This window comes from Clarias gariepinus, chromosome 27 (genome assembly GCF_024256425.1).
Source record: "Clarias gariepinus isolate MV-2021 ecotype Netherlands chromosome 27, CGAR_prim_01v2, whole genome shotgun sequence".
Taxonomy (NCBI): domain Eukaryota; kingdom Metazoa; phylum Chordata; class Actinopteri; order Siluriformes; family Clariidae; genus Clarias; species Clarias gariepinus.
This window is the reverse complement of record NC_071126.1, coordinates 17,741,941-17,766,866: the sequence shown is the minus strand read 5'-3', so window position 1 is coordinate 17,766,866 and position 24,926 is coordinate 17,741,941. Positions and strand designations below refer to the sequence as shown.

At 41.0% G+C, this 24,926-nt stretch overlaps 1 protein-coding gene across 10 annotated transcripts in view; it reads right to left on the bottom strand.

The window, feature by feature from the left end:
* afdna (afadin, adherens junction formation factor a) overlaps window positions 1-24,926 on the bottom strand; it is a 123,407-nt gene that overhangs the window by 74,943 nt on the left and 23,538 nt on the right. For 6 of the 10 annotated variants that reach the window (XM_053489334.1, XM_053489329.1, XM_053489327.1 and 3 more), the window contains exons 2-6: window positions 4,686-4,881; window positions 3,449-3,561; window positions 2,496-2,656; window positions 2,227-2,387; window positions 538-695 (exon numbers count right to left, since the gene is read on the bottom strand). In XM_053489334.1, the coding sequence (XP_053345309.1) occupies window positions 538-695; window positions 2,227-2,387; window positions 2,496-2,656; window positions 3,449-3,561; window positions 4,686-4,881 (789 nt within the window). The remainder of the gene's footprint in view (window positions 1-537; window positions 696-2,226; window positions 2,388-2,495; window positions 2,657-3,448; window positions 3,562-4,685; window positions 4,882-24,926) is intronic. The other 4 variants (XM_053489335.1, XM_053489336.1, XM_053489337.1 and 1 more) reach the window with 1 other exon arrangement.

The following is a 24,926-nucleotide window of genomic DNA, read 5'->3' as shown; positions in this document are numbered from 1 at the left end:
TGTATTTTTTTCAAGGAATGTATCGCGTGACTCCAAAATTATTATTATAGTTTTTTTTTATTTTGATGTTTTATATTTGAGGTAGTGAAACATGGCAGTTCCTCTATAATCCTACAGGTGGCGCTCAAAGCTATTCACACATCAGCAAGCAGCACAGCGTCCTGTTGGGAGACAAGTTTGTTCAGGATTATAATGAAATCTGGAATGTTTTTTTTTTTTTTTATATAAAATTGTAATGCTGAACTGCAATACAAATCGAATCTGCACTGATTATCTTATCGTGATAATATCGTATCGCGTGATCCCTGGTGAATAACGTTCCCAAACAGCAGTGTCTTGTGTCCATCGTGTGAATGAAGACACATTTTAAAATGATACGCTTTTTATAATGCGCGAAATCGCCACAGTAACAGCAACCGGCATGCTCACGTTACCATGGTAACAGCAGCCGAGTCCTGCATTTGATGTTGATCAAAGATGCGTCGTAAAGGACTTGTTTACGTTTTGTTGTTTGTTTTTGTGTCGTGTGAGCTGTACCCGAGCGATGCAGTACTCTCTGGGGTTCTCCTTCTCCAGGCCGTACTTCTCCAGAGCCTCGGCCACGGCGAAGTCGGCCGTGTCGGTGGTGGACAGCAGGATGGTCTTATAGGGGATGTTGGGCTTCAGACTGTCTGCGTAGATCCTCAGCGTCCCACCTGAGAGACAACAGTCAGAGACACAGGAAAAAATAATTAGCATCTGTTTAAAGGACATCGTTATTCCACGCGTGTCCGTTTAAATAGAAACAGAGCCCGGGCTAAAATACACCGGATCGCATATTTTCAGTATTGCAATATTTACAAAATCTTAATACGAATCAAACAGTCACTTAGGTATCGCGATGATATCGAATCGGCACGTCCCTGGTGAATCCCATCTTTTCCCTTTTTTGTATCGCAAACCAGACAGACAATTCGATTTCTCCCAAACTATGACATCATACAAGAAAGGCCCCGCCCCCTGGGTTGTTGGTCTGCTCTGATGTTCCCTAACGGGCGTGGCTCAGCGATAGCTCCTTTATATAGAAGAGAAGTGGACACAAAACATGCATTATCTACGAAACAGTCAAACATTCCCAGGATTTTCATTTTGAATCACCTTGAAGTAGATTTGGATTTGTTTCGATCTGAGCGTCTAAACACGGGTATAAAATCAAGATCATCATGTTTACTAGACCGTACAGCGTTGTCACGGGAACAATGCGTTTGTGTTAAACGGGAAAACGATGGACGTGTCACGGATATCATATTTTTAATTTAATTCAGGAATCTTACAATTTTACATTAAAGGACATAATTATCTTTTTCCGTCAGTAATAAATCACTTGAATATATTGTCAACTTTTATATTTAAATGGCTACATTCAACATTCATAAATGTACATTTTCTAAATCATCTCCTAAACCATCACCCTTCCTCTGTGAAACACAAAACCTTTTAAACTCTTTAAATCTAATAGATAATCATAATTCTGCTCTGTTATTGTCTCGACTTTCTGATTTAATCGATGAAACACTGTGACTTTTTTTTCTTTCCTCTTTTTCTTTCTTTATTTGTATTTTGTGCTATTTATTTATTTTATTTATTTATTTTCTTTTTTAGTTAGTTATTTGTCTGTTTATAAGTCTGTTTACTCTGTTTACCGATTTTATTTGTATATTTTTGTTAAGTTTGCTTATATTGTATAACTTCTATTTAAGTTTATATTATTATTTCTATAATTCAATGTATTATACATGATTCTTGTACTTATAGTACTAATAACTGACAACTAACGTGAACTCAGGGCTGTTTGTAACAGATCGATTGTGTGAAGCTGCTTTGCGACAATGTCAATATCGAATAGACGTTTGGTTTTAAATAAAAACAAATCAATAAAATGACACGATTACATAAGATGCGATCTGCTCAGCAATATGTTTTGCGTCAGATCGTTTCCTGGAGCCTCGCTTGCGGTGCCTTTTCAGCCTTGAGCAGCCGTTTCCAACCCACACAGAACAAAATGTCCACCAGGGAGAAGCCAGCGCCTGGCCGTACCCGAGGAGCGCTCTCCGAAACCTATCATTAAGGAATTACGGGTCGCGGCGTCATTACGTCACCGGCATCAGGTTTTTTATTTATTTATTTATTTTTAAACACATTCACGGGCTGGAAACGAACACAAACGGCACGGAAAGCGTGTTAGACCTGAGTCGGGTCGTCCGTCTCCGCTGCGGAACTCCTGCATCCTCTTCTCCAGCTTCTGCTGCCTCCTCCTCTTCATCACCACCTCGGGGTTGGAGATGGTGCGAGTGAAGCTGGTCTCGGGCATGTCCTTGTAGACCTCCGCCGCCAGTCTCGAGTTCTCTCTAATCGTTAAAATGATAGAACAGCAAGAAACACCTGAATAGAATCCTGCAGGAAATTCATTACAGAACAACAATTTTTGTTTTCTTTTCCTCATTAGAGATTCTCACCCGTCCTCTCTGTTCAGCGCGTGCTCGTCACCATCAGGTATCCGAGCGGACGCCTCTTTATCTCTCTTCTTCTCTTTCTTTTTCTCTTTCTTCGACAGGGTTCTTTTGAAGTTCTGGATCACGCCTTCTTTTTCTTTCTCCGGCCCGTTGCTTTGGATTTTCTGAGGAGAGAGAGAGAGAGAGAGAGAGAGAGAGAGAGGAGCTGCGCCGTCATCACTATGACCAAGGAACAGAAATTTAGTCAGATGTATCAGGATATCTGTCTGAGCTGTCGGAAAACTCAAACGTCGTCAGAATTTGTAGGAGACGCAGAGGAAAGAGGAAGAGTTTTCGCGGCCTGTCACCCATCAAAAAAAGTAATTTTGCGTTCCGTTTATTAGCATGTTCGCTTGATTAGCCAAGGATGACAATATCAGTTATTAGGTTTAGGGGGCAATTACTTTTTCACATAGGGCCAGGCAGGTTTGGACATTCTTTTTTTCCTTAAATAAATGAAATCATCATTCTTTTGTATTTCCTCAGAAGTGATATAAAAATTCCTTAAATGTTTAAAATATTTCTTCATTGATTTGATTTATGGTTGGGGGGGGGGGGGGGGGGGGTGGAATCAGAAAGGGGCAAATACTTTTTTCCCCTCCAGCACTGTATCAGGTTTAGGATTGGACCAAAATTAGGTCTTTTTTAATAATTAGGTATAAACCTTTATTTCTGTTCATCAGCGCCACAGAGAACACATCTGTAGAGTTTCTAAAGAATCGTTTTTTGCGCTTCACGATTCATATTTGTACGTTAAATTATTTTCTGCAAAACGAGTTATAGTTACAGAGCTATAGTTTTTCCATCTTGTCCTGTTGAAGGAAAACCATGAAACATGTCCTGAAGATGTCCGATTATATGGAGCTTCCATAACACACCTCCTAGTTTACGTCATTAACCTTTAACCCTGCACTCACCTTCGGGATGATGTCGTTCTCGTTCTTGAGGACGAAGCGTCCCTCTCTGTCGTCTTTGTTCCAGTTCAGCTGCACCACCAGGGGCTTCTCGTCCAGGTCCAGCTTCCGTTCTTCTGCCAGAGAGGACGAGTGCACGGGTCATATCTTTTCTTTTTTTTTTTTATTAAATGCTTTTTTGATAACAATCTTACTCTGGTTATAGCGCATGGATTGTCTGGTTCAGGGAAAATAAAAAAAACCTAGCGGTTTTGTAACTAGCTAATGTACTGAAAAATTATATAACTTATAAATTAAAAATATTACACAATATAATATTATACAGTAAATAAAGACTAACTAACGAGAACCTCAATCAATCGACTTTATTCAATCGTACATGTAGCGACCAACGTCTATTTATTTATTTACAAGCTGTTTGTAATTTATATATTGAATCGCTTCATATTTAAAAAAAAAACTTAAAAGAAAACAAATCCGTTTGTTTGAACACGATATAAACAAACCCAAAATTGAAGACAATAAGGAAGTTAGCTTTGGTCCTCACTTTGAGTCTCATTCCGGGTTTTAAGTCCTTGTTAAACCTGAGACTCGTCAGACACGCCTACGATCAATTAATGAACCGATTAGTTTTTTGTTTTGTTTTTTTAAGAATATTTATGAGTTCGGATACGAAAAATATTATAAAGGAAAACAAATCCGTTTGTTATTGATAAAACTGTTCAATAAAAAAAATATATTGGCGCTATGTAAAGGAAAGGAAAATTAAATAGGACGTTCTGTGATTTTTAAGCTACAACATATAAGAAAAAGAAGAATATGGCTGCCTTAGCTAGCTGGCTAACCTAATGATCATATGTTTATGATTAATGTGAGTGCGAGTGTTATTTTCTATAGCCTTAGAAGAAAAAGAAGTGTTTAAAAAAAACAAAAATAGCATCTGATGGAGTGGTTATACTTGGGCAATGCTGTTATATGAAAATAATTAATAATTTGGCAAAATAATGTGGTTTATAATGACTTCCAATTCCAAAGTTTTTATTTTATTTATTTAAAAATTTTATTTAATTATTGTTTTTATTTTTATTGTATCATTGTGGCGATTATACGCCAGTGGTACGGTACATTACTTGTGATTAGTATTCTTTGACATACAGTATATCTAAATATTAAGAAAACCTGGGACTCTCATCAAGCTAGCCAACGTTTGTTTGTCCGAGCGTGCCGCGGCGCTACTCACCCCCGCTGACGTGCACCTCGTACAGGGAGTATTTGGGCGACGAGAGCATCCTCATGTCGGGTCGGAACTTTTCGGCCAGAGTCTCGATCACGTCTTGCGTGGTGGCCGTGCTGGACACGCGGATGCACTTAGTGGCGAAGTTCCCGGCCACTCTGTCCTGGAAATAAAACCGCATCACACCATGGAACTCCAACTCCTGCAGAGAGAAAAACAAGAGAAAAAAATACAATAAATAATCAGTGGGGCTGATGGTCACTCCGAGACTGTCCTTGTTGTTAACTGCCTGCTCGGCTAAATGAATTGTCCTTGCGCGCGCCCGGTGCATTTACGTTCTGTACACGGTCTCGTTCGTGCATTCATTTGATTAGCAAAAACGTGCCTTTGAATCGTAGAACAGGAAGTCACCCGACGCTCAGCTGAGATCAGATTTCAAACACAAACCCAGGACGTACTTCTGAGCGACAGTGTGTTTCTGTATCCTCCCATCCATCAGGGTGTGTGAACCCTTAACACCACACGACCCGATATTTTGGAAAAGGAGAGAGGTCGTGAGGAAGCGCCCGCGGCCGGAGGAGATCTGCCTTTGTCTCCCGAACAGCGCCATCTGAGCTCCTTTTGTCTTAAAAACAAAAGCCAAGGAGGGACTTCTCTTTCATTCTCGGAGCTCCGGTGCGTAATTTTAGATCATTAACCCGTGAACACAATCACAACCGCGAGGCTTCATCGGAGCCGCGTCTCGATACGCGGCTGCTCAGATATCCAACATAAAGCTTTTCATCTGATACGAACCCTAGGCCTCGGGTCAGATCCGCGGAGTCAGCGCTATATTACTCGGTTTCATTTAAGGAGGAACCTGTAAGATTTAAAGGTCCCATATTTTACCGTCTTTAACTGGTGTCTGAGCTCCGCCGTAAAGCGTTTGTTAACAGATAATGCACTTTATTTTACTCCTTTTCTGAACACACAGTTTCAGTGTCTATGTAAATGAGCTAGCACTGAGCCACGCCCCTCCAGGGAAACAGCACAGCTGAGGGAGGGGCTCTGAACAAATCAATTAAACTGAACTGGCCAATACAACAATAGGGAAGGGAAACAATCATTATTATTTTTGGTTTGTTTTTGTTTGTGTACCCCACATTGGAGACAAAGTTGATGTCAAATTTATTTTTATTTTTTTAATGATTTATGGTTGGAAGTTAGCGCTGATCCTCACTTTGAGTTTTGTTTTTGTCATTGTGGGTTTTAAGTCCTCGATAAACCCGAGATACAGTGATAGATTTATGAATCGATTAGATTTGATCATTTTTAAAGAATGTTTATAAGAGTTCGGATGACAAAAAATATTATGTTAGAATATTCCAAGGTGATACATGATAAAAATCACAGAGTGCAGGTTCCCTAACAAGCTGCCAGATCATTAATTATTTGTTGAGAAAAAAATAATTCTTTAAAATTTGGTTTGTTGATGAATGAAGGGGAAAAAAAAAAAAACCACAACATTGAAGATTGGAAAATATTTTTACATTTTACGAAACGGACATCCAGAAAGTAAAAAACTTCATACAATCTGATTTTTTTAAATATTAAAAGTTGTAATGATTATTACTTTTAAAAAATTAGTCCACCAGTGAGGACCGACAGTAAAATGAATCATCATTAACACGGAAATGTAAAAGTTATTATTATTTTTTTTGTTGGAATTCCCCTTCCAGCTCAATCAGCGCTAAAACAATAGGGGTCAGGTAGATATGTGTGTGTGTGTGTGTGTGTGTGTGTGTGTGTGTGTGTGTGTGTGTGTGTGTGTGTGTGTGTGTGTGTGTTTCCTCCCTCCACACAGAGCTGTTTCCTGTTCATGCTGACACACTCTGCAGTACAGCTCAGGGATACAGATTCACCCTCCGACTCTGTGACACAAGAACTCAAGCCAGGGGTGTGTAAACTTTCGAACAGAATTATTAGCAAAACACACCTGTGCATGCGCGCACACAAAACACACAAGTGTTCAAGAATGCTGACCTTCAGACACAAAATTTACCTTTGGCTACAATTCTTAGGTTCTCACACACACACACACACACACACACACACACACACACCTCTGTAAATCAGTAACAGGTGGAGCGCTACCTTCAACTTTTATCCGCATAGTTTCATACAAGCCATGAACCTGAAAGTGAAAACTCAGCCTCAATCCTCACACACACATACTCTCTCTCACACACACTCACACACACACACACACACACACACACACACACACACACACACACAATACCCTCAAGTAGTTTATGAATAGTAGTAAGCATGTAGAAACTTTTCTACTCGCGACATTATAATCACAAATTAATGCTTCTTGGAGGGGTGGGGGTGCCAATACTTTCTAGAACACTAAGTTTTAACAGTATACTCTCAGGATCTGAACTGTTCTGCTCAACGTCACAGATTTTTAAAAATCTTTTACCTTAAAATGTGTAAAAGTTTAATTCAGTTACATGTATTTAAATGTTTTTATTTTATTTCATTAATTGAAAAAATAATAAAAAAAATACAAAATATTCTGAAATTTAAAAAAGTACACATAAGTACAAAAAGTTAACATCTAGTCGGCTCCATCCGAGGTTGTTTTTTAATATATATTTTCAATAAAATTATAAATTTACAACCTGATTATTGTTAGAAATTTTAATATAAAGTCGTATAAATTATAATAAATATATTCACTATTAAAAATACAATTATTTGCCGTTTTTAGTAGGTTAAAAAAATTAATGTAACAATAAAAAAACATTTAACAATGAAAAAGTCCTTAAAAATACAATAAAATAAATTATATAGATTAAGGACAAACATTTGTGCGACACAAACAGCGGGAAAGTGTAAGAAAAATAAATGAAATCATTTAAAATACAAATATTGTGACCGACGTCTCTACACATCACTATAGCGACACTAATCGTTGGTGTTGCAGCCCGACCAGCAGGGGGCGACGACACGGCATCATACTCATTATATAAAGCATCCAGATTTAATACTGAGCTCTTTAACCATTAAAAACAGAACATCTCACATAACTTTACATTTTTTTCACCAATAAAATCTGAAAATAAAATAAATAAATAAATAAATTTCTCACAGGACATTCAGAAGAATCTGATGAGTGACGGGTTAATCTAATCTCACACTCGGGCTGCATCACCTAATCAGACCCCCCCGGGACACGCTGATGACTCGGACAATTCCAGAACCGAAACACACCAGTGTGTGTGTGTGTGAGAGAGAGAGAGAGAGAGAGAGAGAGAGAGAGAGAGAGAAAAGGACGAGAACAGGACAAAGTATGGAGGGACGTCACACAGGGTTCTCTAACATGATTAGCATGCTAACAGCGCAGCGCTGCAGCGGCGAGTGACGAGCGAACACCATGCAGGACAGTCAGGGACTCACCGGTGGCTCTGGGGTTGTTTTTTTTCGTCTCGTAAACGCAAAACAAACCAAAAACACAGTGTGTAAACACAAAACACCAAATCGTCTTTATCTGTAAGAGAGCCGAAGATCGGTTATGAAATCAAATCGAGACGGATTAAAAAAACAAAATATTTTGCGACTTACAATTCCAAAGAAACAATCTGTACGCAGAACCTGCTCGCCTTCCAAAACAAAAAAATATATATATTATTTTTTCTCTCGGATTAAAAGTGGATACGTTTTAAATCATAAACATTAAGAGTACTGTAAATCTACAAATAAAAAAAAAAGTAAAAATTTTATTTGTCACATACGGTGTATGATATAAAGTGAGACGCTTATATGCCTGCTGATGACCTTTAAAATTAAAAAAGAAAAGAAGAGTTTTCCAATAAGAATATAAAGTAGGAAATAAGTCAATGTTTCATACAAATTCGGACTATAGAAGAATATAGAAATAAACTGAACTCGTATCTCAGTAACGCTGCTTTGTGACCGCGTCAGCTGTTAAAAGCACATTTTATTGGTTTATTAGTCCTTTGTGATTGATTACCCATTGAATAAACCACGCCCACTAATTTCACAGTAAAGTCGTTACATTTAAGTAAATGAACGTTAGTGAAAGGAAAAACTCAAAGAGTCTCACCTATAATTAGTCGTGAAAAAATCTAACAATGTATCGAAATCATGTTTGGAACTTTAAAAAAAAAATAATAACTTCAGCATGTTTTTCATGTACAATTTTTTACTTTTTAATCTATTTACAATTTTCTTCAAGTGTCTGTAAAAGCAATGTATAAATAAAAATATTTTTTTCTTTATTATTATTTTAGGCACAGAAGAATATGACGGTTAATTTATATTTAAGATTTATTAATTATGGAAGTGAATAAAATGTATGTTTGCAATGAAAAAAAGAAGAAGATTAAATTTTAATGTAGAATGACTGTTTTCGAGTGTATAATGACACTCACGTGACACATTTCCCGGTTTAGGGACCTTATGGGGACCGAGTTCAGAAAGTGGTTTCTGAGACAGAGAGCAGATCTCTGGACTGATCTTTTTTCCTTGCGACGTCATCTAATGAACCGCATCAGGTGTGGACGCGGACCGCGCTCGACGTCGCACGCGGACTAATGTGATGTCACGTTACTTCCTGTTTACGCTCGTACGATGCTGGACACGATTGTCTTCATGTCTCGTTTGCGGAGTGAGCGCTTACACCTGCTCGAGTGCTGCTTCCACAGGAAATCCAATAAATCAGCAAAATGATGACGGTACGATATTTGCGTGCTTAAGACGTAAAACCTGCGGTCGGAAGCCCCGCCCCTAAACGAGCGCGGAGAAGGGTGTCGAGTGTGAAGAACCCAGACTACGGCACCTCATCTACCCGCTTGTACTGGGTGCGTGGAAACACTTTCCTTTCCTGACGTTAGCGACAACGCAGCTGCAGGTTTCTCTCAGACACGCCCTTCTGTCCCCGAGACGAAGACACGCATGAGACACGAAGACACACACATGCACATAGAGAAAGACTGGAGAATGCGCTAACATTCCATCACACACACACACACACAGCTCAGCATTACGTCACTCCTAACAGCACGATCACGAAGCAGCTTCTCTCTATCTCTTTTTTCTCTCTCTCTCACACACACACACACACACACACGACACCGCTCTGCATTCAGGGAATATTTTACCCATGCTTTCTCATAAGAAGAGCAAGAGCAGCACTCCACTGTAAAGCTGTCTCTGTGTGTGGAGGTGAGATGGAGACACAGAAAGAGAGAGAGAGAGAGAGAGAGAGAGAGAGAAAGAGAGAGAATTTGGACGACTAGATCACATCAGGCATTTCCGAGGTGTCTTTAATAAGATAAGAGCAAAGCGAGGAGTTGAAACTAATTACAGCCGAGTTTATATAACCAGGAAAACCGGCTCTGTAAACATCTCTCTAACCGCATAAACACACCGCGCAGAGAGAGAGAGAGAGAGAGAGAGAGAGAGAGAGAGAGAGAGAGAGAGAGACAAAAAGATGGTGAGAGAGAGAGAGAGAGAGACCAGACGAATAGAGATAGTGAGAGAAATACAATAAGAGAGAGACCAGATGCACAGGGAAGGGAGAGAAAGATGGAGACCAGAAGAACAAAGGAGAGAGAGAGAGAGAGAGAGAGAGAGAGAGAGAGAGAGAGAGAGAGAGAGAGAAACCAGAAGAATTTAGAGAGACTGAGAGAGAATCTAAATTTGACAGCAAGAGAGAGAGAGACTGAAGCACTCTGACTCCGCCCCTCAGTCTCCCCACATGACACTCAGCTCTGTGTCTGTCTGTGTCTGTGTGTGTGTGTGTGTGTGTGTGTGTGTGTGTGTGTGTGTGTGTCTCTCCTCATCATTACACAAACTCATTAAGATAGCTCAGATTCTTCAGTGTAATGAGTCACTCACTCTTTCTCAGTCTCACACACACACACACACACACACACACACACACACACACACACACACACAGAGAGACATCTGAATGGAGTGTGTGTGTAACGGTTTAGGAGACAGCAGCACCGCACATTCTTGTAGGCCCCTGTGGGAGGAGGGGGAGAGTGTGTGTGTGTGTGTGTGTGTGTGTGTGTTGAAGAGACGGTGTGTATCAGGAGACAGAGCAGGTGTGTGACTGAGACGCGGACGCTCTGCTCTGATCCGTCCCCCCTCTGAGCTGATCAGACTGTCTCACGCAGTCACTAATTACACCAGCACTTTTTATCATCTGTTACCTCAGCTCTGTAATCTTCTGCTCTCACACACACACACACACACACACACACACACACACACACACACACACACACACACGCACAGCCTGTGTGATCCAGTCATTTTCAGTAGTGCGATAATAACATGACTAACCCCACGTCTCAGTCTTACACACTGCTGTTAATCTGCAAACACACACACACACACACACACACACACACACACACACACACACACACACACACACACACAAGCTGCTAATCAGATTTAGCTGAGACCCTGGTGAGGAAGTGACCTCAGAGCTGTCGTCTGATTGGATGATCTAAGCAGGTGTGTTTCAGACACACACACAAACACACACACGCAAGTGCATGCACGAAGAGAGGAACAGGTGGTGTGTGTGTGTTTGCTATATCATTTATTTGCTTGTTATTGATCGGGTGAAAAAAATAAAGCTAAAACAAACAAATAAGGTATTTTCTAAAGTCACGATTTAAATATAAAACAAAAAAATAATTAGTAGTATTATTAGTGTTATTATAATTAATAAATGTTATTTAATTTGCTTGTTTTATGTAAAAGAATGGCTTAAATTTTATTTACTTTTAAAAATGTATAATAATTATTACTTTATTATTATTATTAATTTTTTTAGTTTAAAAAGGGAATACAATACATTACATAAAAAAATTATATAACTAATATGTGAACTGTGTTAATTACTTTTATACTGTATATTATATTACTTTATATAAATTACTTTATATTAATTATATAGAGTTAATTACTCTATAAGAGATTTTTATTTTTATAATAATAATAAAAATAATAATAATAATAAAATGTACTATAAAATGATTGTAATAGATATATGTAGTTTAAAGACCAACATCATCAATTTATAAAAAAAAAAAAAACAATTAATAATTCACTAAAATGAACAGATACCCAAGTTACTATATTATTATATTGATTTAACTGCTATATAATAATTTTTATACATTATTCTATTTGGTATTTTACACAGCTATGTGAAGCTGTTTTAGGACAAAGGCAGATTTATATTTATTTATTTATATTTATTTGTATTATTTTAGCCACACAGGAGCGCGGAATCATGCTCCAATAAGCGCGTGACTCAGGAGCAGACTCCTGGTTACTCAGCGGCCCTAAAGAGACCGCCTTGAAATAAAACAACAGGATCTCTGCCACACACACACACACACACACACACACACACACACACACACACACACACACACACACACCACTAACGCTCGAAGACAAACACAGTAGACGTATGGGGCTTAAATTTAGGAGATTAGATCATCAGCTGAGCTCCGAGCATGTGGGTGTGTCCCACTGACACGGATGAAGTGTAACCCAGGTAGTCATCTCACACACACACACACACACACACACACACACCGCAGAGCGACTGCTTTTCCCTAAAAGGAAGTGCAAGGACGACGAGCGGAAGGTTGATTTCCTCTCTTTGCCACACACACACACATACATACATACATACATACACACACACATACATACACACACACACACACACACACACACACACATACATACATACACACATACATACATACATACACACACACACACACACTATTGCTAGTACCATTTTTTTTTTCTTCACCCAAACACCTGAGATTTCGGAACCTGCATAAGGATACATTGTTGCATCCTAAAAGCTTTGATCTTAACGTAAAAGAACTTAGTCCTTCAAAAGTAATGGCACCCTAACTCAGATATTTATCACACGTCACGCTTCATAGAGACTCGAACACATTTCACCGATGGTCATCATCGTTTATCGTTTTCATCTCTCTGATGCGCGCTCTCTCTGAGCCTTGCCTTTTATGGAGTTTTGTGGGCGTGGCTAATGATCAGCTGATTGCTTGTTTATTAGATGCCAGAGAATGAGCAGAGGACGACGAGGAAGTTGTGTTAATCATCATTGTTAACACATTTACATGGAATTTTGTGTATTTTTACAACACGCGTATATCGACGTGGAGTGTGTGTGTGTGTGCGCCTGGTTTTAAGCGCCACACCCTCGACAAGCCTCTCTAGAGGAACTCCAGAGAAAAGAAAAAACACACACACCCTGGGTCGTGTAGGGTTCGCCTGAACAGGGTTCACAGACTACATTCTCAAAGTCAACCGCAAAAATGTGCACCGTCAGCCTGAAACGCCGACACACACACACACACACACACACACACAGACGGAGAGTAAGGAGTGAGCGGAGAGCAGCCGCCCACAGCACAGGCTCTCTTTAGAGATCAGCAGCTGTTTTCAGCCCCGAGTCCTGCACGTCTTCCTGAGTGATACAGGAGCGGGAGGGCTGCTGACCTGAAGACTGACTCACCACACACACACACACACACACACACACACACACACACACACACACACACACACACACACACAGACAATGAGGCCTTTCATACAACACTTGTCACTCCCCCTCTCCTCCTCTCGCTGTGGTGCAGCTAGTGCACCTTCGAAGACAAGTGGGGGGAGGGGGGAGGTGAGAGAGCTAGGGACACAAAGAAGGAGAAAAAGAAGGGAAGACTGGAGAGAGAGAGAGAGAGAGAGAGAGAGAGAGAGAGAAAAGGACAGAAAGTGTGAAGAAAGAAAAGCAGACAAGAAAATTAGCATCGATAGAGGGAGAGTGAAAGGTCTCAGGTAGAGAGAGAGAATCAGTATATAAAAGAGCAGCATAGAAAATAAAGGGCTAAAGATAGGAAGTGTAAAGAGAGTTGAAAAATCTCAAGAGATAAAGAAAAGTCTGAGGGAAAAAAGAAAAACCAAAAAAAGTGGTCTAGGATGGAGAAAGAAAAAGAAAGAAAAACTTAATTAAGAGTTAGAAGGATAGAGAATACAGAGATAGATAGAGAGAGCGAGAGATAGATAGAGAGAGAGAGAGAGAGAGAGAGAGAGAGAGCGAGAGAGAGAGAGAAAGAGCATTAATGTAAAAAAGTAAGACAGATGGAAAGACAGAAAAAGCAAGAAACACAGAGGCATAAAGAGAAAAAGACCAAAAAAATGAAGAAAAAGAATGAGAGCGAGAGTGAAGTCTGAGAGAAAGAGAAAAAAAGGAGGGAAAGAGGGAGAGGGACAGGAAAGAAGTAAGAAACACAAGATGAAGAGAGTCTGGAATGGAGAGACAAAGAAAGAAAGAAAGAAAGAAAGAAAGAAAAAAATTAGGAGTTTGAAAGAAAATAGAGAAAGATAGGGAGAATTAGACCAAAAGAAAGAAGAAAGAAAAAGGTAGAATGACTTGAGAAACAGAATGAGTGAATGAGAGAAAAAGAAAGCAAGAAACCGAGGCAGAAAGAGAAAGAGGGGAAGAAAAAAAGTGGGAAGAAAATGAGAGAGAGAGAGAGAGAGAGAGATGTATGAAGAGATAAAGGCAGGACAAACCCAAAACGCAAGAGAGAAATACTATCAAGCGAGACAGAAAAGTGAAAGAGAAAGAGAGAAGGAGAGAGAAGGAATGCGGGTCAGTGCGAGGCGTCTCCGTCGTGCCCCCGCACCAGCTCCGTCTCCTAGGAGAGCAGAAATGCTATGTGCAGCTTGGCTTAGTGGGAGAAAGAGAGGGAGTGGCGGGGTCAGAGACAGACAGCTTAGCCCTGTGTGTGTGTGTGTGTGTGCGCGCGCGCGCATGTCAGTCAGTAGGGGCCCAATAAGTACAGGAAACGGGGAGGAAGGTTCAGAGAACGGCCACATCCTGAGCGGCCCACTTCCTCAGCATCAGCATCGTACACCTGATGAGTGAGGACAACACAACACACACACCCCCCCCCCACACACACACACACACTCATTTCCTTCTCTCCATTTCCTCCCTTTATCATGTCACTGCTGGAGCACAGCACTTCCTCTCGCCCATATTCCTGAGCAATGCCTCCCGCTGCCCCACACCAACCAGCCGACCGTGCAGAGACGCCGGTCCTTATGGTTGGCCATGAACCAGATCTCAAACGTCTCTCAATACATTCGTCCCTCCACATTTACCCGAGCAAGCGTGATTGTGCTGTGGAGGAATGTGAAAACCTGAGGGTTAGCACTACTGAGAAAGGTCTGGGACGGAAATGAAACCGACAAGTTGCCTCGGCTTGCGCAACTCCGCAGAGACTATGCAGAAAATCACTCCTGAGCTGAGAAACGCAGATCATCACCGATACAAACGACAGAAGTGTGCCTCTCGACTCACAATCAAACTTTGGCAGAAAGAGGAAACGGCTAAACTCCAAACCAGATGCTTCCTCCTAACAACAAACACTTGTGCGGAAAGTTCACAAGCACGGATTTGACAGTTCTGGGGACCAGGAGCTCCAAGGTCCAGGTCCGGTTTATCAGATATGAGGCCCAACTAAAGACCCCCGGAGTGATCTTCCTGAGGCGCTAACGCGGGTCATGTTTGAGACCGGATCCCAGACTAGTCCTTGTTCTGGTTCCTCTGAGACCAGCCATCATTTTTTACCTAAACAAGTCCATCCTTTCACACTGAAGTGATCAGACTTGCAGCATTCTTGGTCTGTCTGAACTGTTCTGGCTCTGAGTACCTGTTCCACCTACACTTAACCCCTCTCGAACCTGTTAAGAAAGCATATCGGTCCCAGGTGGCTTCCATCAGCGGGCCGGAATGCGAGCTGCGTCGGGAGGGACACAGGAGCGCGTAGGAAACTCGGCGCTTAACCTTTGGACCGTGGAAAGGAAACCTCAATTTCCTATTTGCTCCAAAAAGACCGCGTAGCCGGCTTTGCTCGGTCATCCCTCAAGGCCTGGTCTTTTTAGGTTGCGCAAATAAAGCTGACCTTTCTCAAGAGCTGCCTAAAGTCTAATCAACTCCAGGATGGAGCTCGGACCAGGATCCGATCGCATTCCTGGGAGGTACACCAAGAAACCTCCAACATTCCATATGTAGCGATTCTACATCCTGGTGTGGAGAAGCATCATATTTCATAATAACAGTATGTTCAAGAGCAACTACTTATCAGGTCGTTCATCATGCACCATGTAAACAGGAGTGTAACAGGACCTGAGGTTGAGGAGGTGGATGGCGAAAGATGTTTCAGGTTACCGCAGAATCAGCGGGAGTGAACACTGTGTGTTGGGTCTCTGAGGAAGTTAGCTGTGGAGTTATTCCAGACGCGAGAGCAGACCAAGGGCTGCCATTCCACGACTCCATTCTCATAACTGCCCCCTGATGCATCTCCGACCCAGAGCGGCTAGTCTAATGTCAGGTCTCATTTCTACGCACAGGAAATGTCACAGAGTAATCTGGCTTCAGTACGGGTCTTGTTAACAGCCACGGTGGTTAAGGACAGCAAATTAAGTCCACCCCGTGAATTCAACGACCCAGACAAATGGCACGCGGCTCCGGGTGACCCAATTAAAACAAGGACAGAAGGTCACGGAGGCTGCATGACTGATATCAAGAGACACCGAGGACGGATACTGAAAGAATGTATTTATCAAGATGAAACATGGGCATTTCTGAGATAAAGCAGACAGGCATGTGTAAACTACTCTTGCTGTTTATCTACGGTTACATCATCTTATTACCAACGCCAGAGATGAGCTCATAGTTGTACTAATACTGAACGAAATAGATCTAGGGAGCATAATCTCCTCTCAAGCTAATGGTAAAGTGGTTATAGAGTCCGATTCAATATGTATTGAGTATCACGATTTTATAAATATCGTGATTGGTTATTAAGGTTTTGTTTTTTTTTGATTTTGATACAATTCTAAACAAAATCGCTAGCAACATTTTGTGTCTGTGTGGCAATACATGAATTGCTACACAAAATATATCGTTTTATTATCTATGGTAGGGTAGCAGGTAGCTAAAATAAATTTTGCATGAAACACCACCAAGAAAATCGTTCAGCTTTTTATAAAAGACGTGCTAAGATGATAGCGTGAAAATTTTTTAGTTTTGGACTTCTAGGTCCTTCTTGCCCTAAGTTTTTTTGGGAATTCCAGACAATGTGATCTGTGGTCTTTGATCTAACCAGGGTTTTGAAGGACAGGACATGTGTCTGGAACGGTTCTGCGATGTTATCATGGTTTTTTTGTTCAACAGGATATTAATTAATGTTAATATGCATATGCCACCAAGTCCAAGTGTAAAAAAGTTCGAACACTATCCAATGAGCAGACAAGAATCTCTGTTCCTATAGTGCATTAAGATCGCATTCTACTCAGCAGAAACGAACAGCGTGAAGTAAACTTAGACCCAAAGATGAAACCAGAACGACGCCGAACACCTGGATCTTCTTTCAAACGCAGCATCCTGTTCCTTTTAGGCTGCTCACCCGCTCGTATCGTTCTTCATAGACTTGGCATCTCATTTTCTAACTGGCAGCGTTCCTTGTTGGCTGAAACCAAGCCAGGGCTGACTGTCTAAACCCCTCCTGACTGGAGACGCGAGAGAGAAAGCAGGATTCCCGTTCGGACAGCCGATCTGTTCACTGTTTCGAAGTCGTAACGAGTGGCTGGTGTGTGTGTGTGTGTGGTCATGCTGGTTTCCTAGTTTTTTTGAGATGAAAGACTTTTAAATTTTATATCAAATTATAAAAGATAAAGGATCACCTCTTGAGGTCTTAAACACAAAAGGTAACTTGCTCCACAACAGGTGTAACAAAGCAACATTCATTCATTACAGCCAGGAGAGCAGGGAAATAAATGACACTGGGAAATCGATATGCCCTCAGGGCAACAGCTGGGGCAGAGAGAGACAGAGCTTGGCAGCGAGCCCTGTAAACACTAAACCCACAAGCAAAGCCGCAAGCCATCAACAACCGCCCCGCCGATCTTCAAAACCCACCCAGGATGGCGGTCCACAATTTCTTCAACAGTCCAACAATGCAAAGCTAAATTTCTCGTTTCCTGGTCCGAACTCCTTGTTTAAATAATGCACTTACCTGTTGGAGTCCGATCTCGGATACCTGATAAGCGGTATGCCGTGCCACTAAATAATTCAGTTCCCTTCAGTGATCTAAACCTCGCTTCCCTGGCGGGTGTATTATTTGAATTTCTTTTACGTCTAAGCTACCATGTGTAGCAAGTCGTATACAAGTTGAAAACACTCAATAACCCTCGATACGACACATCGAGCGCTCTGTCAAGGGCTGGACCTGTGTCAGCTGTCTGTCGGGTGAGGTAATCCCCCAAGCTAATAGATGAAGGTTTACGCGCGAGTCAGCAGAACTCCAGCAGCTTCCAAGACAGACGTGTGCAGAATTTTAAAAAAGAAGAAAAAGAGGAAGAAGAAAGATATTGCTTTATTTTAACCTCATGAGCAAATACAGACGCTTGGAAAAGATCTAATCACGACACTAAGTGATGTCAATGCAGTGTTCACTCACTTCAAAAACATCTGCGGTAGAAATGAAACTCGTTCAAGTTTGGCATTGTGTCAGTAAGCAGACTCAGGAGAAACAGGAGGAGCTCAGGACTCGGCCGTGCTTTCACGCCAAGCAATAAGCTTTCTATCATCAGCACCTGACTCTCGTCATGACTCTCTCTCAAAACGACAAAAGAGTCGTTTTGCTAGCCACGTAATGGGTCTGTAAATAATTAGCAACAAATGCAACTGTGCAGCAATATTTACTCTGCTCACGAATGAAACCTGACGTCCTGGCAGATCTCAAGACCTGCCGAAAGGTGAGCACACGTAAATGTAAACTTTACCGCTAATCACATTCAGCTCGCAGAAAATCAGTTCGTTCTCCTCGTAATCAAAATAATCAGGAAATGAAATCAACCTGATCTGATTAAAGCGGGCTGGGGTTTCGATGTTCACAGCTGGAAATGTGGACAACAAGCGAGGCGAAAGTAATCAGACACGGCAACTTTCTTCTTAAGCCGAGCACGCGCTACGTGATTTCTCAGTTCCCGAATCATTTTCAGGATCACCACCAAGTCGCTGCGGCCTCCTGCGGATATAGGAGCTGTGATTCGATTATATTTTTGGCCAGATAGATTTAAATAGTCTGTTTAAGCTGTTCTCTCTCTAACCAGTTTCGAAAGTGTTAAAAAAAACTACCAAAATCTACTATTTAATAAAAAATGAAAGGGTGTGTCGATTGTCTTGTTGATTGTTGAAAATGTCATCAGGTCTTGTACAAAGCCGTCTTGATCTTCTGCTCCACACTGCAGTCCAGTAGGTGGCAGTATCGCACAAACTGAGCATAAACTCAAAGGAAGAAGTGATAATCTTGTAAAACCTGAGTATACTGCGTGTTCCAGTGTTTCTAAAAAGTATTTTCAAGAAATCCATCATTTTTAGACCGTTAAACGATTATAGGTTTACCTAAACAACTTCAAAAAGTGTAAATCGATTCAACTGACTTATTTAATATTGTTATTTAATATTAATTGTTCCTTATCAACTAATTTTTTAAATTCATCATTTAGCATAGAAGATAAAGAATAAACGTTACCATGCAAATAATGCAGAACAATTTAATCTATCCTTTATCCTTTATTTATCAGTTTTTTTATTATTCAGAATCTAATTACACTTTTTTTTACAAATTTTTGGTAAACTTTTAAATGTTAAATTCTCTAAGATCAGCAAATTCCTTTAAAACCAACCATGGTTCCTGCACAAAATGCAAACTGCTTCCATCTGCGGTGCTTTGCGAGAATATCACTCCTTCTTTCACTTTTGCATTGTTTATGGGCGCCACCTACTGGACCGGAGAATGGAGCAAACGCTTTACAAAAAAATTATAAATAAAGTTGATTGTATAAAACATAATATTTAAACAAACAATACAAATTATACAGCAAATTTTAATACAATAAAAGTTTAGTGAACTTAAGTTTTTTTTTTATTTATTAATTAGCATAGGAGAACAAGTTTAAACAAAAACACTCGTATGAAGCAGAGCAATTAAATCTAACTTTTATCTATCATCTTGCGATCACCGGATGATGGGGTGAACTTGTTTCCGCTCATGCCAGAATGCTATTTGTGAATGCTAGCATCTCACTGTGTATTTGTGTGTGTGTGTAAGAAGAAAAAAAACAAAAAAAAACATAGTAATCATCTGACTCTCATAGTAATCATCTGCTGTCTGCTGCTGTCTCTCTGCCAGGTCTTGTGTAGCTCGAGACTTCAGTGCTCAGGCCCAGCTGCGGTATTATCATCAATAGCTCCAGCACTGAGCCTGCAGCGCTGCTAATCCAAGCGGAGTTGTGCGAACGGAAACGCGCGACCAGCCTCAGCTGCTCAGCCCCCGCGGTGCAAGCTTTGATAGGAGCACGACGACAGGAGCAGGGGCCGACACCAGCTGTGCTCAGACATTTAATGCTGCGAAAGGAAAAAATTAAAAATGTAATCGCAGCCGAGCACTTTTGCAACTGCAGGAAATGAGGGATGAAGGGCAGCCTGCCGCGGCAGCATCCGTCTTATTTAGTTTACTAGCCGTCTCTATTAGCGCTGGCGAGGATTGTTGGAAGGATTTCGGAATACGTTTTGCCGCAAAAACAGCTATGGTAAAACCTTCATCAGCCTACGGATATATCAAGTTCGAGGAACGCCATCGTCGGTGAGCTAGTCTCCCGAAACCACAAACCTGTAATTCCGTTCCCCCACACAGTAACACTTATCTGAATTAATCCCTGCTGACATGCATTGAGGACATTCAGTGGATAATTTGTCACTGGACGAACACAGGGATTAAAAACCTGCAGCTGTGTTTAAAGCGGGCTCGAATGACACAAAGTGTGTGTGTGTGTGTGTGTGAGACGAATTCGAGGCCTCGCATTGTACAATGTGTGAACAACATGGAAGAAAAGACATTCTTTAGATCACTTCATCTGAAGCTCCTCAGCCTCACACAGAATTCTTTGGTGTAACGCTCTACGTTATGTGTAGTGTGTGTGTGTAGTGTGTGTGTGTGTGTGTGTGTTGACTGAGTGAAGGATGATGTTTTCCCTCGTACCAGGCGCGAGGGGAGCGGCGAAAGGAATGCGGCTAACAGGGTCTGTCTGACGAAACCCAAGCGGAGAGCTGCTTTGGCTTCTTTGGCACATGCGGAGGCAGGGAGCTGGAGACGCTGCAGAAAACAAAGTGGGAGGACAGCTGGAGCGGACCGATGTCTTCATATGGACGAGAGTAAGGGACGGTCTGGACGGTTTGCCAAAAGACAGGCTCTTGCGAAATCTCGGCGAGGGTGTAGGGGTGAGCGATGGCGGGAGCTTTTAATAATGTGGAAATAATTTCCACACACGACCTCGCCTTGTTTTTCTCTCTCTCTTTCGAGGCTTGAGGACGGATGCGGTGGGACTGTGCGTCAACTCTCTAGTTTCGCAGCATTGTGACTTAGGATTAACTACACAAAACAACCAGAGAATAACACCACCCGGACTCTAGTAGTGCTGCACGTCTCTCTTCCCTTATAAAATCCCATATTTATAAAAGATCATCTTTCCTCTCCAAAGGCAGAAAGATCAAACGTTTCCTGAGGACCAGAGGTCAGAACAGGCCAAAGCCTTTCCACCTGGGGAGAAGATCCCCGATTGTAATACTCTAGATACAAACAAAAAGAAAAATCCAAGACCGAATTCCTTTCTTGAAAAAGACATGTAGCTTTGAGGGGGAAAAGAATTAGTGTGTGTGAGGCGATGGGTCGGGTCAGACAGGACCGGGTAGGCTTTCAAAGTGCAATCTGAAAGACGCATCATGATCCCCATGACTAAAGCCAGGCCTGAAGAATTTACAGCTCAGGCAGAGCGCTCATCCATCCATCTACATTCCTGACCGGTTACTGCTGCGGAGTAGAAGTGGCAGAAAACTAGGTGTAAGGGAACTATGGAAGCAGATCCAACAAAGGCAAGGCTTCTGATATTCATTCCTGGGATGTAGTTACAGGAAACGTTTCGCTTCCTGCTCCACAGATGGTTGTTTTCTGTGAAGACGTGAACTATTTGGCCCCAGCTCTCACAAACAAGCTGACTCCTGGAATTTTTATAAATCTCAGACACTACTAGCGAATACAGCTGTGAACCTTGGGTAGACTGCAACTCCGTTTAATTCGATTTAATTCGATACAATAGTTCTTAATTGTCCGATTTGTCCCAAGCAGCTAGATTTCTTCTAAATCTTAAACCACCTAACAAACCCTGAAACGCTCTAACACTTGTGGTTTGGATCGGTTAAATGTCTTATGTCATCTGAATTATCTGCTTCACACTCCAGTCCAGTAGGTAGCGGTATTGCAACCAATCGGCCATAACTTCAAAAGAAGAAAAAATTATAGGCCGCAAAAAACATGAAAGACGAAAGTGGTTTACGTTTCCGGCGGGATGTGTAGGAATTTTTTTTTTTCCGTACAGTGTTACGTCTGTCCGTCACGGCCCCACCCCCTACCGGACGGCAAAATGGACATGCCAAAACCTACATTCACAACCATTGACGGAAGCACTTTCAGAAAAAAAACACACATCTGTCAAACAACCATTTGTGTCTTTTTGGTAATTGTTCTACAAAGCTAACTACCTTCTAACACAAAGCTGAATCCCGAATCTCAAATCCCTCACTAACCTCTGATCAAGGGCACTACTTGGTGTGTGGAACAAGGGACTGTATACTCTATGTAGCATGCTAGCTTTCCATCAAACGATATTCGGATAATAATTAGCAGGTCATTAATTAGAAAGCTTAATTAGCGAACGTCAGTCACCTGCTCATCGTTTTATGAAACGTAAAAAGCATTGCATCATCTCGTTTGTAACAGAAACACTGAATAAGTTAACGCTAGCTCTAGAAACACCACGCAATTCGGGAAGAATCGCATATCTGAACAGCGTCTGAGGTAATCGCGTTACGATAAACAAATCAAACTTCTGCAAATGGATATCTTTCTTATTACCGTCTTTCTACATTTTTACACGATCGTTTATCTTTTGAATAAGTTACGAAATCTACCACAGCATGTGAACAGGGTCTGAGGTAAGAACAAAAGCAATCATTTGCGGTGATTTTTATATTCATTTTTGTTTAGTTTTTTTACCTCAAACATAATATTTCAACAGTAATACACAGTACAATGCGGCGATTGACGTTATGGTGATTAATTGCTTCTTCTTTGTCTTTCGGCTGCTCCCTTTCAGGGGTCGCCACAGCGAATCATTTGCCTCCATCTAACTCTATCCTCTGCATCCTCTTCTCTTACACCAACTAACTTCATGTCCTCTCTCACTGCATCCATAAATCTCCTCTTTGGTCTTCCTCTAGACCTCCTGTCTGGCAGTTCCAACCTCAGCATCCTTCTACCGATATATTCACCATCTCTCCTCTGAACATGTCCAAACCACCTCAATCTGGCCTCTCTGACTTTATCTCCAAAACATCTAACATGCGTTGTCCCTCTGATGAACTCATTCTTGATCCTACCCATCCTTGTCACTCCCAAGGAGAACCTCAACATCTTCAGCTCTGCTACCTCCAACTCTGCCTCCTGTCTTTTCTTCAGCGCCACCGTCTCTAAGCCGTAGAGCATCGCTGGTCTCACCACTGTCCTGTACACCTTTCCTTTCATTCTCGCAGATACTCTTTTATCGCACCACACTCCTGACACTTTTTTGTGGTGATTGACTGCAAAAGGTCTATTAAAATTTTATGCTGTTCAATGAAGAATTATATATTTAAGGTGAATCTGAAGAATAGACTTAAAGTTCTTACGAGAGCTCGTACAAGAAGTTCACCAGCAGACAATCCCAAGACGTAAACTCAACACCACAACAAACTGAGCAAGTTTTCTACGGAATCTCTTCTCTACGTTTACATGTTGGTTTCATATCTATATAGTTTTATAAATATATCATAAAACGTATAAAGGAATACCATCACTACTTCTCCATTTCAAATTTTTTCTTCTAAATTTTATAACCTTCAAGGTAAAAAAAAAAGAAAAGAAAAAAAGCTTCTGGTCGAACTAACCCCATCCATCCTGGAAGAAAGAAACGTGATAAATCAATCATCTTCCCCGTCACGTGTTCGTGCTCCCAGGCTGACATTAACACCCTCGCGTAGGTAGCCAGCGGTTTGCGGTGATGCTAATTTTGCTCGTCAGTGTGTGAACGTCCTTCGAGCACCTCGTGGCTTTAATTAGACCGAGTCGGACATCGCCTTTGGACAGCAGAGGACCTGAAGGGCAGACACTTCTTCTGAAGAACTGGTTCATACGCGTGTTGGCGTTTGGATAACGTTTGGATAATTTCATGTGAAAAATCGCGGTATTGATTGAATCTCTATGTAGGTATGAGGTAAAAAGGAAACGATAATTAATTTCTAGTACCTACATCTTATTTTAATGCAAAAAATTGACCTTTATTAAGAGCACTTCTGCTTTCACATAAAAATAAAAACAAACAAAAAAAAAACTGAAAATGCATTTTAATTTGAGAAAGTCAGGGCTGCAGTAACTCATCGATCATATCCTCTGAACAATAATAATGGAAGTAGAACTTAACGTCTGTCTGATCCCTGATTTTAAAACGGTGCTTCAGCTCATACAGACATCCAGAGCAAGGTCATACTCATATAGTACTGAGACTCCGGAAGGACATAAGAAGGGGGGAAAAAAGAGAAAAAAAGGAAATAACAGAAGAAATTAATATCGGGGAACGGAAAGAAAAGTTATAAAAATCCAATAATTAAGATAAAAAATGTAAAATTGTTAGCTAGAGTTTGAAAGATTGAGTCATGATTCATGAGTTATAATTGGTTACAAGGACAAGAAGTCTTGTCTATAATTGGTTCATAGTTCAATCATAGAAGAGACAGAAATCTTGTAAGCAGCCTAAACCACATTTATGTACAACTGATTTATAAATTGTTAATAATAATATTTAAATAAAATAATTATAAATTATTGTAGTTAGCTGAAATCCCACCTTTTACGTCCCGACTGCTTACAAGAATTCTCTCTCTTCTATGATTGGTTAGAAACCAAGTGCTTGAAGGCGGAACTCAAATCGTTGTGT